The 13,377-nt window shown below is 39.9% G+C and overlaps 1 protein-coding gene across 1 annotated transcript in view; it reads right to left on the reverse strand.

Moving 5' to 3' along the window:
- Positions 1-13,377, reverse strand: part of CPNE2 (copine 2) — a 1,786,656-nt gene that overhangs the window by 747,245 nt on the left and 1,026,034 nt on the right. Inside the window, exons 7-9 of the mRNA XM_044081406.1 lie at positions 8,817-8,832; positions 6,276-6,359; positions 1,536-1,625 (exon numbers count right to left, since the gene is read on the reverse strand). Of these exons, the coding sequence (XP_043937341.1) occupies positions 1,536-1,625; positions 6,276-6,359; positions 8,817-8,832 (190 nt within the window). The remainder of the gene's footprint in view (positions 1-1,535; positions 1,626-6,275; positions 6,360-8,816; positions 8,833-13,377) is intronic.

The following is a 13,377-nucleotide window of genomic DNA, read 5'->3' on the forward strand; positions in this document are numbered from 1 at the left end:
CTAACCTCAGTTTCTCATCTCTTTCAGATTGACCTTCATTTGATGATGTTTTCTTAGTATCCGCCAATGCCTATCCAGCTTGTACATTGTATTCCCAGACTACTTTTAAAACTTCCTGTACTACAGTAAATGTCTTAAATCCATTTGGAAGAAGCACTTAAAACACCCACAAAATAGTACAATCAAAATATTAGCTTTCCCATTCTGCAGTGTCTCACAGTGAAGAGAAACTGTGCTCTCTCCTTTCTCACTTATGAACAACATTTATTGTACTCTGCTCCCCACTGCAATTTACAAATCTCACTACAGGAAAGAAATAATCTGATCTTTATGCTTCAGAGTTTGCCAGGATATGTTGAAATTGCTAATAGTGCCCAGTGCAGACAGTTTTTCTGTTTGTTTTACCTTCATGTGTCCAACTTGAAAATAAATCCAACCCACTAAATTCTTTTCAATTTATTACAGGTAGCTCTGCCCTTCCTCTTTTTTTTGTGGATTCCGATAATTCTGGCTTTGTTTCTATGGGTCCTTTCTTTGAAATCAATATGTTTCTTTTTATGATGTGTGACAAAACACCAGTACTTTTCCCTTGCAATATTGAATTTCACGGTGCTTGTCAGATATGACCAATCACATTGCCTTTTAGTTTTATTTTTGTTTTTTTTTCTGCCAGGTTGAATCACAGAAATACATTTCTTCTTCTTATATATACTTTCCACAACAAACAATGTAAATCAGAGTATACCTTAATGCAAGCAGTGACCAGGAAGGATGTCCATTTACTGCAATATGATCACCAGAAGTTCTACCAAGTTGTAGTGATGAATTTTTACGTATTTTATGTAATTCATCAATACTTTTGCTGGAACTTAGTTTGTAACTTCTTTCTTTGTGTTATAGTGAAAATTGTCCAGTGAGATCAACTTGTGAACTTGTCACCCAAAGCATAAACAAGCAGATTGATTATTTTATTCAGTATTATTAATAAATAACCAAGTTATATCACATTCAAGTAAATCCTATGCCTTCTACAATCCTCCTGCTTATTATTTACATATGACCACCAGGGAACGTTTCATGGATACAATTAATTTAGCAAGCTTATGTGGTTTGTATTTGATTCTTGTTTGCTTTCTGTCCTACATGTTGCATCCAACTCTTTGAATAATTCCGTGGGCAACCACTGCTACCTGCTAAGTTTTCAATGCAAGGGTAGAAACAAAAGTAGATTCCATTTTTTTTTTGGTATAAAACATGCATGTACTCAGGCCTAAGAGCAATTTAGAGTTCCCAGCGGACCTAGTGCATGTCTTTAGAATGAGACAGGGAACTAGAGAACCTAGAGAAAACCTACGCAAACGCATAGAGGGCATGCCGACTCCACTTACATGACTTAAATCTATACTTACATGGTTTCTGTACTGGTCACTTATATGAGCCAAGTCAAAATTATATGTGCAAAAGATTTTACTTCAGAATGCCTGCGTTGTCACTCATGCAATTTTAATATGGAATTAAAGTCTACAGTGATTTACCTTAACTGGTTTGTCTATATCTCCATCACAAAGAGACACTAAAGGCACAGTGAATGGTTTCCATACTGGATCCAATGTGTTCTTTATTACCTGAATAAAAAAAAAAAAAGAGAGAGAGAGAGAAGTAAAATTGGGCTAAACAAGGCCTACCTGCAATTGAAAAAGAAGTGTACTCAGGAATTTTAATACAAAAGTGGTCAGATAGTTGATCTTTATTAGTCAGAAATGCAAATTCTTCTTTTCTGTTAAATGTATACAGACATTTTTGTATGAAAATACTGTGCTTCAGGCTGGTGTGACAACCGAATTAATAATGAACAGGTCAGCACAGTACTAACAGTATGATCAGGAAAGTAAACATAATGGTTGGATGAAAATGCTGTGTTAAAACACTGGTCAAACATAAACATTTGAGAATAAAAATGCAGTGTGTAACAGTTCTACTATGAGAAGTTGTTGCTAACTCTTCTGGCCAAAAAGATCAAGAAAAATACACATCAAACCAACTGCAAAAAATACATATATTTTTTCGTAGAGGACAACACCCTCCCCTGCCCATAGAACTCACATGGGGGACTTTGCCTCCCCACAATCACTTTACTTAAACATACTGGTAAAATAAATACCCTGTAGGACCAAACACTAACCGCAATGAGTTGCAATACTATGATCACTTCAGATAACAGATAATAATATTGAGGAAATGGAATTTCAGCGGAAATAATTGTAAGGAGTGAATGTTTGGCTAGTTAGTTGCTGACCACATATAGGATAACGAGGTAACAGTTCAGTGATTGAAAACAGATCTACTCTTTTGGGATTTGAAAAAAAATTGTAGCCACTGAAATGATAGGACAAGTTATAGCAGCATCTGAGGCCAAAAAAGAAGCAATGCTCTAGCAGTATCTGTGTTACTAAATGTCCATGGACAACACAATGTCACCTTACAGTGGTCAGGACACTGTACATTAGCCTCTGGTGACATGAAAACAGCATGTCACAGAAGTCAGGCTAATAAACACCAGACGTAAGGAATGTAAACACAGTTCATCACAACTTCTATGTAGACATGAAGCACTAGACATTGTAAACAAGAAGACAGTACTACCACAAAAAGTCTGGCTAGTAAATGCCAAACAACTCAAGTTTTACAGATTTTGGTGGTAACTGCTTTGTTCACTGTAGTCCTATGGTATCCATGGGTTTTGGGGGTGTAAAAATATTCATCCATTTTGAGACTATTTAGTTCAAAATTAAAAACTGTTGCCCTGATTGCACAATACTTGTTCTCAGTGTAAGGCCTTATACTGAAGTAAGTCAGTTACACTGGGAACAACTCTATTGAAATCTGGACCCATGAGTTTTGGGGGTGTAAATATGTTCATCCAATTTGAGATTAGTTATTTTAAAAACTATAGCCCTAAGGTTTATTTAAAATCCATTTTAATTGCTATTTGGTTCTTCTAGGCCATTTCCAGAATCAGCAGGGGAAGAATGTGCACTTTTATTATTTATTATTTTTCTGTGGTTAAATATTATTCCCCAGCATGTTGGGTAGATTTTAAAGAAATCATAGCAACTTACTTTTCGAACACTGTCAGAAAGTTCAGTTATTACTTTTAAAAGTATGCCAAAGTCTGAAAGAAACTTTGAAAACCAGAGAACTGTTTAGTTAAATTTAATGATTTTATTTACATTAACTTTTCCTTTAAGTGTTATTTAAAGTACATTAATGCTGTTAAAAATGTTTTTCTTCATTATATGCAACAAAGGTGTATTTTTGTTTCTTTACACTATGAACTTGTTTTCCTAACTGGTTGTTAAATTCAGTGCTTTGGGGAGGTAGTGGGCATTTGAGATCATTGCTGTTGTTACTTTAAATTTATCTAGCCTTTATTTATATAATTTAATACAATTTTATTTTTTTTTTCAAAAAGGACACCATCCCCATGCTGCCTATGGGAAAGGACACCATCCCCATGCTGTCTATTTGAAAGGACACCATCCCCATGCTGTCTATTTGAAAGGACACCATCCCCATGCTACCTACAGCACAGGTCACCATCCCCGTGTTGCCTAAGGGAAAGGACCCCATCCCCATGCCACCTACAGGAAAGGACACCATACCCATGCTGCCTACAGGAAATTACACCATCCCCACATTACCTATGGGAAAGGACACCATCCCTATGCTACCTACAGGAAAGGACACCATCCCAATGCTGTCTACGGGAAAGGACACCATCCACATGCTACCTACAGGACAGGACACCATTCCCATGCAACCTACAGGAAAGGACACCACCCCGTGTTGCCTAAGGGAAAGGATCCCATTCCCATGCTTCCTACAGGAAAGGACACCATCCTCATGCTACCTATGGGAAAGGACACCATCTCCATGCTGCCTACAGGAAAGGACACCATCCCCATGCTGTCTATTTGAAAGGACACCATTCCCATGCTACCTACAGGACAGGTCACCATCCCCGTGTCACCTACAGGAAAGGACCCTATCCCCATGCCACCTACAGGAAAGGACACCATCCCCATGCTGCCTACAGGAAAGGACACCATCCCCATGCTGCTTACAGGAAAGGACACCATCCCCATGCTGTCTATTTGAAAGGACACCATCCCCATGCTACCTACAGGACAGGTCACCATCCCCGTGTCACCTGCAGGAAAGGACACTATCTCCATGTCACCTACAGGAAAGGACACCACCCCCATGCTGCCTACAGGAAAGGACACCATACCCATGCTGCCTACAGGAAAAGACACCAGCCCCATGCTGCCTATAGGAAATGACACCATCCCCACACTACCTATGGGAAAGGACACTATCCCCATGCTACCTACAGGAAAGGACACCATCCCCATGCTGTCTATGGGAAAGGACACCATCCCCATGCTACCTACAGGACAGGACACCATCCCCATGCAGCCTACAGGAAAGGACACCATCCCTGTGCTGCCTAAGGGAAAGGATCCCATCCCCATGCTGCCTACAGGAAAGGACACCATCCTCACACTACCTACAGGAAAGGCCACCATCCCCATGCTGCCTATGGGAAAGGCCACCATCCCTATGTTGCCTACAGGAAAGGCCACCATCCCCATGCTGCCTATTGGAAAGGCCACCATCCTTATGCTGCCTAAGGAAAAGGACACCATCCCCATGCTGCCTACAGGAAAAGACACCATCCCCAAGCTGTCTACAGCAAAGGACACCATCCCCATGCAACCTACGGGAAAGGACACCATCCCCATGCTGCCTAAGGGAAAGGATACCATCCACATGCTGCCTACAGGAAAGGACACCATCCTCACACTACCTACGGGAAAGGCCACAATCCCCATGATGCCTATGGAAAAGGCCACCATCCCCATGTTGCCTACAGGAAAGGCCACCATCCCCATGCTGCCTATGGGAAAGGCCACCATCCTTATGCTGCCTAAGGAAAAGGACACCACCCCCATGCTGCCTACAGGAAAAGACACCATCCCCATGCTACCTACAGCAAAGAACACCATTCCCATTCTGCCTACAGCAAAGGACACCATCCCCATGCTGCCTACAGTAAAGGACACTATCCCCATGCTGCCTACAGGAAAAGATACCATCCCCATGCTGCCTAAGGGGAAAGGACACCATTCCCATGCTGCCTACAGCAAAGGACACCATTCCCATGCTGTCTACAGGAAAGGACACCATCCCCATGATACCTACAGGACAGGGCACCATCCCCATGCAGCCTACAGGAAAGGACACCATCCCCATGCTGCCTAAGGGAAAGGATCTCATCCCCATGCTGCCTACAGGAAAGGACACCATCCTCACACTACCTACGGGAAAGGCCACCATCCCCATGCTGCCTACAGGAAAGGCCACCATCAACATGCTGCCTACAGGAAAGGACACCATCCTCACACTACCTACAGGAAAGGCCACCCTCCCCATGCTGCCTATGGGAAAGGCCACCATCCTTATGCTGCCTAAGGAAAAGGACACCACCCCCTACAGCAAAGAACACCATTCCCATGCTGCCTACAGCAAAGGACACCATCCCCATGCTGCCTACAGGAAAGGACACCATCCCCATTCTGTCTACAGGAAAAGATACCACCCCCATGCTGCCTAAGGGGAAAGGACACCATTCCCATGCTGCCTAAGGGAAAGGATACCATCCCCATGCTGCCTACAGGAAAGGACACCATCCTCACACTACCTACGGGAAAGGCCACCATCCCCATGCTGCCTACAGCAAAGGACACCATCCCCATGCAACCTACAGGAAAGAACACCATTCCCATGCTGCCTACAGCAAAGGACACCATCCCCATGCTGCCTACAGGAAAGGACACCATCCCCATTCTGTCTATAGGAAAGGACACCATCCCCATGCTGCCTATGGGAAAGGTTCTGACTTGTGTGATAAGAAACACAGAAGGTTAAAGCTAAGAGTTTCTGATGAGTTTAATTTTGCAGTGTTGGGTTTTATTCTATCTTTGTGTGTTTACTTAGTTTGTACACAAGTCAATCAATAAGGTGATTCTCCTGGATCACCCTGTAATAAGACAGTCAAGCTTATGGGCTTATCTGCGTGACAAATAAATTAAACAAGGCTGATATGATGCATACATACTAGTTTCAGAATGAGACAGTGTTATGTATCTTTGCATGCTTAAGAAACTCTATGCAAACAATATGTTCTGTTGTAGTAGAGAATTGACACCTACCTCTGTTCTGTGCACCAACATCCATTTTCCATCAGGGCCTTCTTTATGAAACTCTAAATATGGATCTGACTTTCCAAAGAAATCCTATTGAATGACAGGAATAAGGTTAGTAATTAATGTTTCTGAACAGTCCTTGGGTAACATCCCTAAAGCCATGCATGGGCAGCCATTTGCAGGTACAAGCACACACACACACACACACACACACACACACACACACACACACACACACACACACACACACACACACACACACACACACTGAGATAGTGGGCTAGTGGGCGATACTTTACAGAGAGAAAGAATGCAAAGCAGTGATACTTTCTAACATATGCTACAAAAAAACAGGTAGACTTCACTTACTGGAACTTAGCAGAGATGAATATTACAATCAGTCATTTAAGTCAGTCATGGCCTGCCTGTAGCCAATATGGGTACCAAAGTTATTGTACAATGACAGGGTAGCACAGCTACCATATTAAAATGCAGTTAGACTTGAAAAACTACAAGTTTGGCAAAGATGTTCAGTACTTGGAAAATAGAAAGGTCATGACAGACAGACAGCTTTTCCCTGTATTGTATTTTATAATTCTGGCCCAGATTGTTTAATATGACTTGATTAAACTTCAAAATAATAAAATAAAGACATATACAAACAAATACAATTACAACTTGCCAGTTGGCTAAACAAATACTTATGTAAATATGGCAAGCCAATTAAAAATTGAGGGCTCTGAATTGATGATATTTACATTGCTTTTCAGAGTATTTTCCAAGAACCCTAAAAGCTGTATAGAACTCAGTCTGAAAATCTATTTAGTGATTGTTAGTCATATAAGGTAAGTGTAAAAGAGACACCTATTACCCAGAAGAGCAGGGTTTATCAGCAGTACTAGCACTGGATGAGACAACAGGAGGAGGGAGAGAAATGAAGGAGTTGTACCCACTCATTTAGGTCTCTGCAGGGATGGGATGGGGGATTACAACTTAGGGAGGAGTGTAGCTTCTATGCTACTGGTGTTACCAGAGAACATCAGAAAGTGCACACCAGGTTGGAAGGGGAAGGTCTACAGAGGTGGTCACACATTACTGCAGAGACTGTGGCCTGTTAGTGTTCCACTGTATATCAATTGAAGGTTGAGTCTCAAGACAGACAGCACCTTGGAAGTGGGGAGATTTGCTTCACAGTCTGGTTGCCTGAGTATGAGCCTGAAAGTGACACAAGGGGTGATGAGGCTAAAATTCTGCCTGCTCACAGTATGGCAGTCTCTCCCTGGTTAATCTAACCCATGCCCATAATGTCTGAAGGGGAATGAATGAGGGAGTTGGGTGACTGTAGAAAAAGGGCTGTTGGTCAGCAGGAGGTAGTGATAAGCCCAAAACATACTATAAAACAGAACAGGGTCTTCACAGAGAAAATGCAGAATCAGTCATAAGCTCTGTTCCGATCCTGGACAGTACAAGTGTGGCATTTATAACAAACTATTGAAATGTATCCAGTGTACTATTATGTCTGCACAAAACACAACATATGCCCTCTAGCTTTAGTGACATAGAGGTTTAAAATCCCTGAATATGATGTGGGAGATTTGAGTTCACTTAGTGGCTGAGGCAGGGGAGGGTGGGGTTGCACTGCTGTCACTTTGTCACCCATCCAGGCATGCAGTGAGACACACTGGCCAGTACATGATTGACCCATAGCTGGAGAACTAAGTGTTACACAAGTGGAGTACAGACAGACCTCTCAGCTGAACCTGTTTTGGAGATATCTACCTATTTGGAGATCTGATTTACCCTTTCACATGCTGTACCTATTTTTAGAGGGAAAACCTATTTTCAGATTTGATTTTGCACCATTCTCGTGTTTTTCTGAATATAGATTACAGAGTAGTACTAGGCTAACTGCCTTTATGGGCCATTTTAAGCCTACCAATTACCCCCATGTAAGAATCAAACCCTGCACCTTGTGTCTGTAAGGTAAATACCTTAACCATTACGCCAACCTTTCACCCTATCCTGTTATACATGAGTTAGAAGCTTTCTGGTACACAGGAAACTAGAAAGCATGACCAACATACAATAACTTAAAGCAAAAGGACCCACATATTATATCTTCCTTTTATACAATTTATTTATTTATTTATTTATATTTGTTTACCGTGAAAGTCCAACTGGGCCAGAAGCTCATTTTCAGTGGAGGCCGGGGAGAAAAGCTCAACAGAAATATAAGCAAAATACAATAAATAGATAGTACAATAGTATACATACAGTAAGATGCAGAATACAAGCAAAATACATTACTTTGAATGCAGATTTATGCAATATTCATTAAAATCAACAGAGTTTACACAGAGTCTTTGCAATATGTTTATATTTTAATTATTTTTGTCATGCTCAATTTTTTAAACTTGTGTTTATTTGAAGTATCCCACAATTCTATTAGACGTGGGAAGAGTTATGCACTATTTGTTGTTCAATTTTTATTAGTCAATTGTGTCCAGACTTTTGTTGGATGTATGCACTTTTTTGGAGCTTTTGTACCTTCTTTGAATATTTTCTCATAGAGATGTATAGGCACAGGTGAATGTCACCTAGTCCACAGATCCCTGGCTTTTGCCCCAAACAGAATGAATGGGCAGTTAGTGCAACATTTGTGGAGGACAGAGCCAGGTCCAGTGGGTGGGGGTGGGGTGGGCATGCATACACAAAATAACACATGCTCATACATACACCATTCCGAAGGGAGTTATTTCCACAGCAGTGATGGGCATTAATAGGACCTCTGATAAGTGATCAAAGACAAGAGATAGATTTAAGTTTAATGTTTATGTCTCTTAACCAGTTAAGTGAATTTCTTAGACTTCAGCTGGACCTATATCACAAGGACAAGAGTAAAATACAATACAAAATAAAGACAGCTCAGACTCAGCCAGATAGCATATTTTGTAAAGTGGGAGGAAGCCAGAATATCCTGAGAAAATCTACACAGATGTGGGAAAAATATGCAAGCTTGACGTAGATAGTGACCAAATTCTGGACTGAGCCCTTGTCCCTGAAACTGTAAGGGATAGACTTTAACACCTGATCCAAATGTAGCTCTCTTCCCATTACCTAGATCACCAGTGATATGCACACATGGTCCTTATTCCTTGGAAGAATTATGTGAAAACCCTCTTTTTCATTGATTCCATGATTTGAACATTTCTGATATCCCTAATAAAGCTGACGGTATGAGGTAGCAGCTGGCAGCTGATGTTAGTGTGGCCCCCAATAAATAACAAATATTTATTTTATTTATTTATTGATTTATGTATTTATTTATTTATGCGTGCATGTGTACTTGTTAACAACAAGAGATGGTTCTTGGACCATTTTATCTAGGAGCCTGAGTTAGAGGAAATTATAAAATTAACACAACTGCAGTCATTAATACCAGCATTTCAACAGGTTCTTACAACAAAACATTTTTTTTTAACACAGATAACTAGCGGTCACTCTTATTGGAGTTATTAAAAAGGTAACTAACAGTTTCACAATAATTTTAGATTGTTTAAGACTTCTTATGCTAACAAATATTTTTACATTTTATTTAACATGTAATAATAACCTTTATAAAGTTATTTCATGTAGCCAAACTGTATTGAAACCCATTTAAACTGAGAAATCCTAACGGAGCCTGCTACTTTGTATATGAACTTTCTAAATAAAGTTTTGCAACAATGTAAATCTATCAGTCTATCACATTTGAATTGTATGACTTAAATTTTGGTTGCACTCTTTATTACCACTGAGCTTGGATTGTGTCTGAACAGGGTCTCAGGACCAGTCCATCTACCTAGTTATCAAATATAAAACAAATAAACCTTCCTTTGTACTTAGACTAACTGTGTTGTGTAATGATTTTGAACTCTCTACTATGATTTTTGATGGTCTCCTTCTACTATTTTGGATGACTAGAAGTATGGGAACCAGAATTAGGTTTGATGTTTCCTGCTCTCAGCAGCAGCCATTTTTGATGTCAGAGTGAAACAGCAGCAGGAGACCCACTATTCCTGCTTTGATACAGTGGGATCATGACATTAATGAATGATGTGCCCACCTCAGCAGGTATGGGATGCAGTGCCGTAACTAACATATGGCCAGAATGATTACCATTGAAGCAGCATTGAGTCATACTGTATGGACTGGTACATCTGATGATGGACCTACTCCACCGGTCAATAGCTATAATCACCATACACTGGCACTGCAACCAAGAATAGAGGATGACATGCTCTGTTATGTGACCATAACAATGAGCTGCAATGATCTTGTTAAAGCCAAAAACTTTGGAAAGAAGTAAGGAGGTCAACTTTCACTTTGGCCAAATATATTTGATAAAAATTTATTTAAATTTGATTTGCACATCAATAACTGCATCAGGAAGACTCATCAAAAATTAGGCCTCCTTTATAGAAATAGAACGTTTCTCACCAACAAATCTAATGTAACCCTATCTCATACCTACCTATTACCCAGTTTTCTCTATGGCTGTCAAATACTTACAAACCTCAACACCAGGCTGCTAGTAAAACTTAACTCAACTTATAACAAGATAGCTAGATTCTCTGCCCATTATACTTATAAAACTCACCACTGTATCTCACTTAAACACCTAAACTGGCCGGAAGTATCCAATGTGCTTCTTCTTTCTCAGCTCCACATTATACATTCTATATTATACCAACCTTTCTACTGCCCTAGCTTATCCTCCTGTATATCCCACTACTCCCCAACTCAATCACTTCGCAGCTCTGACCAAGACTTACTATTTATCCACAAACCTAGGACAAAAATGGGCCTTTATAGCTATCATTCTACCATTGCCTGGAGCAAGCTTCCATTCCAAATCAGACAAATAACGCAACCCAAAGAATTCAAAATAGCTACAAAGGAAAACTTAAAAAACGCTCTGGTCCTGTCACTGTGCACCCCCCCCCATAAACTGTCCCTCCCCATATAAACTGCCCTTAGTTGGCCACTATCTCTTACTTTGGCTTTCAGTCTGCCTAGCTTTTCCTGTCCTTTAGCTTAACCCCTACTAACCTCCCTTCAATCAGCTCTAGTAAGTAACTTTAGATTATACTGAACTAACACTCTATTTACTATAAGAATATAAGAATATAATTGCATCTTACATTACCTGCATTTGAAATGATTTCTTTTAAATATTTGTAATTTCCACAATGCTGTTAATACCAGCAAATATTGTAATTATCTCTGTAATTGCTCCTGTTGTGTTTATACTGTGTAACCTGCACAATATTGCTAATTCCAGCAAATATTGTAAATATCTCTGTAATTACTTTTGTCGTGATTGTACCTTTATGTGGAGCTTTTCTCCCCAGGCCTCTGCTGAAAAAGGGCTATTGGTAGCTCAGACAGACTACTCCCAGTCAACAAATGTAAAATAAAATAAATAAATAAATAATAAAACTGAAAGGTAAAAATAACATTACATTGGGTAGAAGTTTTAGCTAATGAACTGCTTGCACTGAAGGTGTCATTATAAAGCAGATCTTAGAGATTAATCACAACAATTTAATACACAGGTATTCTTTCTACAGATGGCATAAGGTGGTAAGAGAATTAGTAGTGGGTGAGCAGACAAATATTTGTTTAATTCACAACAGCATATGTATGAGTGTGCAGGGATTTAAGTAATGAAAAGAATGGATAAGAAAAATGAAGGTACAGAATATTACAGAGCTGTAAAGGTACGGAATATTACAGAGCTGTAAAGGTACGGAATATTACAGAGCTGTAAAGGTACAGAATATTACAGAGCTGTAAAGGTACGGAATATTACAGAGCTGTAAAGGTACGGAATATTACAGAGCTGTAAAGGTACGGAATATTGCAGAGCTGTAAAGGTACAGAATATTACAGAGCTGTAAAGGTACAGAATATTACAGAGCTGTATAAGACCGAGATAACTATGCCCAGTGGTGGAGTGGAAGACTCACTGTTGTCATTAGGACTGTCAATTACCTTATTAGAAAACTTCAGTGGGATTTATCCAGGATGATACATGAGGTCTACTGCTAATTAACCTGGAGCAGTGTGAGTTCATTTAAGGGGATGTAGTTCTTAATATGAGAAAGCGACAGTATCATCTGATAAGAGACTTGCTGGACATTCCTAGATATTCCAAGGTCATTTAGTCTTATGACCCTTTACGCTGTGACTGTACCCTCCCTCAGGCCGCAACTTTTTTTCCAGGAAGACCATATCAGTCAGTCCCAGAGTAAATTGGTGAATACTCATCCAGTCATTCAGGTTGTGTTTATAAGAAGATAATGTATTGCATCACTTAACATGACAGGGGAGTCTATTCTAGAGGTTTGACAGCACTTGGATATAAGTCTGCCATTCCACTGTGTTTTATCTGTTGGTGAGAAATGAGGTGCTCAGTTATGGTACTTGTGAAGCCAATGGGCTTGTGGCAATATAGGAGGTTCGCTTTACCAAGGTCTCCTATGATGTAGTAAGTAATTCCGAGATCTCCTCAAAAGCCTATATGACTCTGAAAAGTGATAGAGCATTTATGCTCTTTTGACAGCTCAAGGTCTTTAGACCTGTGATGATCTTGTTTAGAAATCTTTGGGGTCTTCTTAGTTGTTTGATACGTTCAGTGAGATGCATTCCAAAGACGACATTGTATATAATAATTGGCCTGATCAGTGCTTGAGTATAAGGGAGTTATTTCCTCTTTAGACATTGAAAATATTCCTTTTACAATTAGGTGTTCTAAATAAAAGGATTTCCTGACAACCACAGTTACATAATGGTCAAAAGAGATGAAATTTTTAACCAAAGTTCCTACATCCCTAACTACATTTTAATTTTGTGGTGGTGTGTTGTCTATATGGTATGATGAGGGGAAAGGTTGTCTGACAAAGGTGACAATACTACAGTTTTTATCATTAAGTTTGAGCCCATTATTAGATCACCAAGAGTTTACTAGGGTGAATTCATGCTTGAATTGTTCATGGGGCCAGTGTTTGTAGTAGTGGAGATTGCCAAAGGACATTTATATATGCTATCAGGCTTTTAAGGATTA

The sequence above is a fragment of the Protopterus annectens genome, chromosome 8.part0 (genome assembly GCF_019279795.1).
Source record: "Protopterus annectens isolate FY-2018-M chromosome 8.part0, PAN1.0, whole genome shotgun sequence".
Lineage (NCBI taxonomy): Eukaryota > Metazoa > Chordata > Ceratodontiformes > Protopteridae > Protopterus > Protopterus annectens.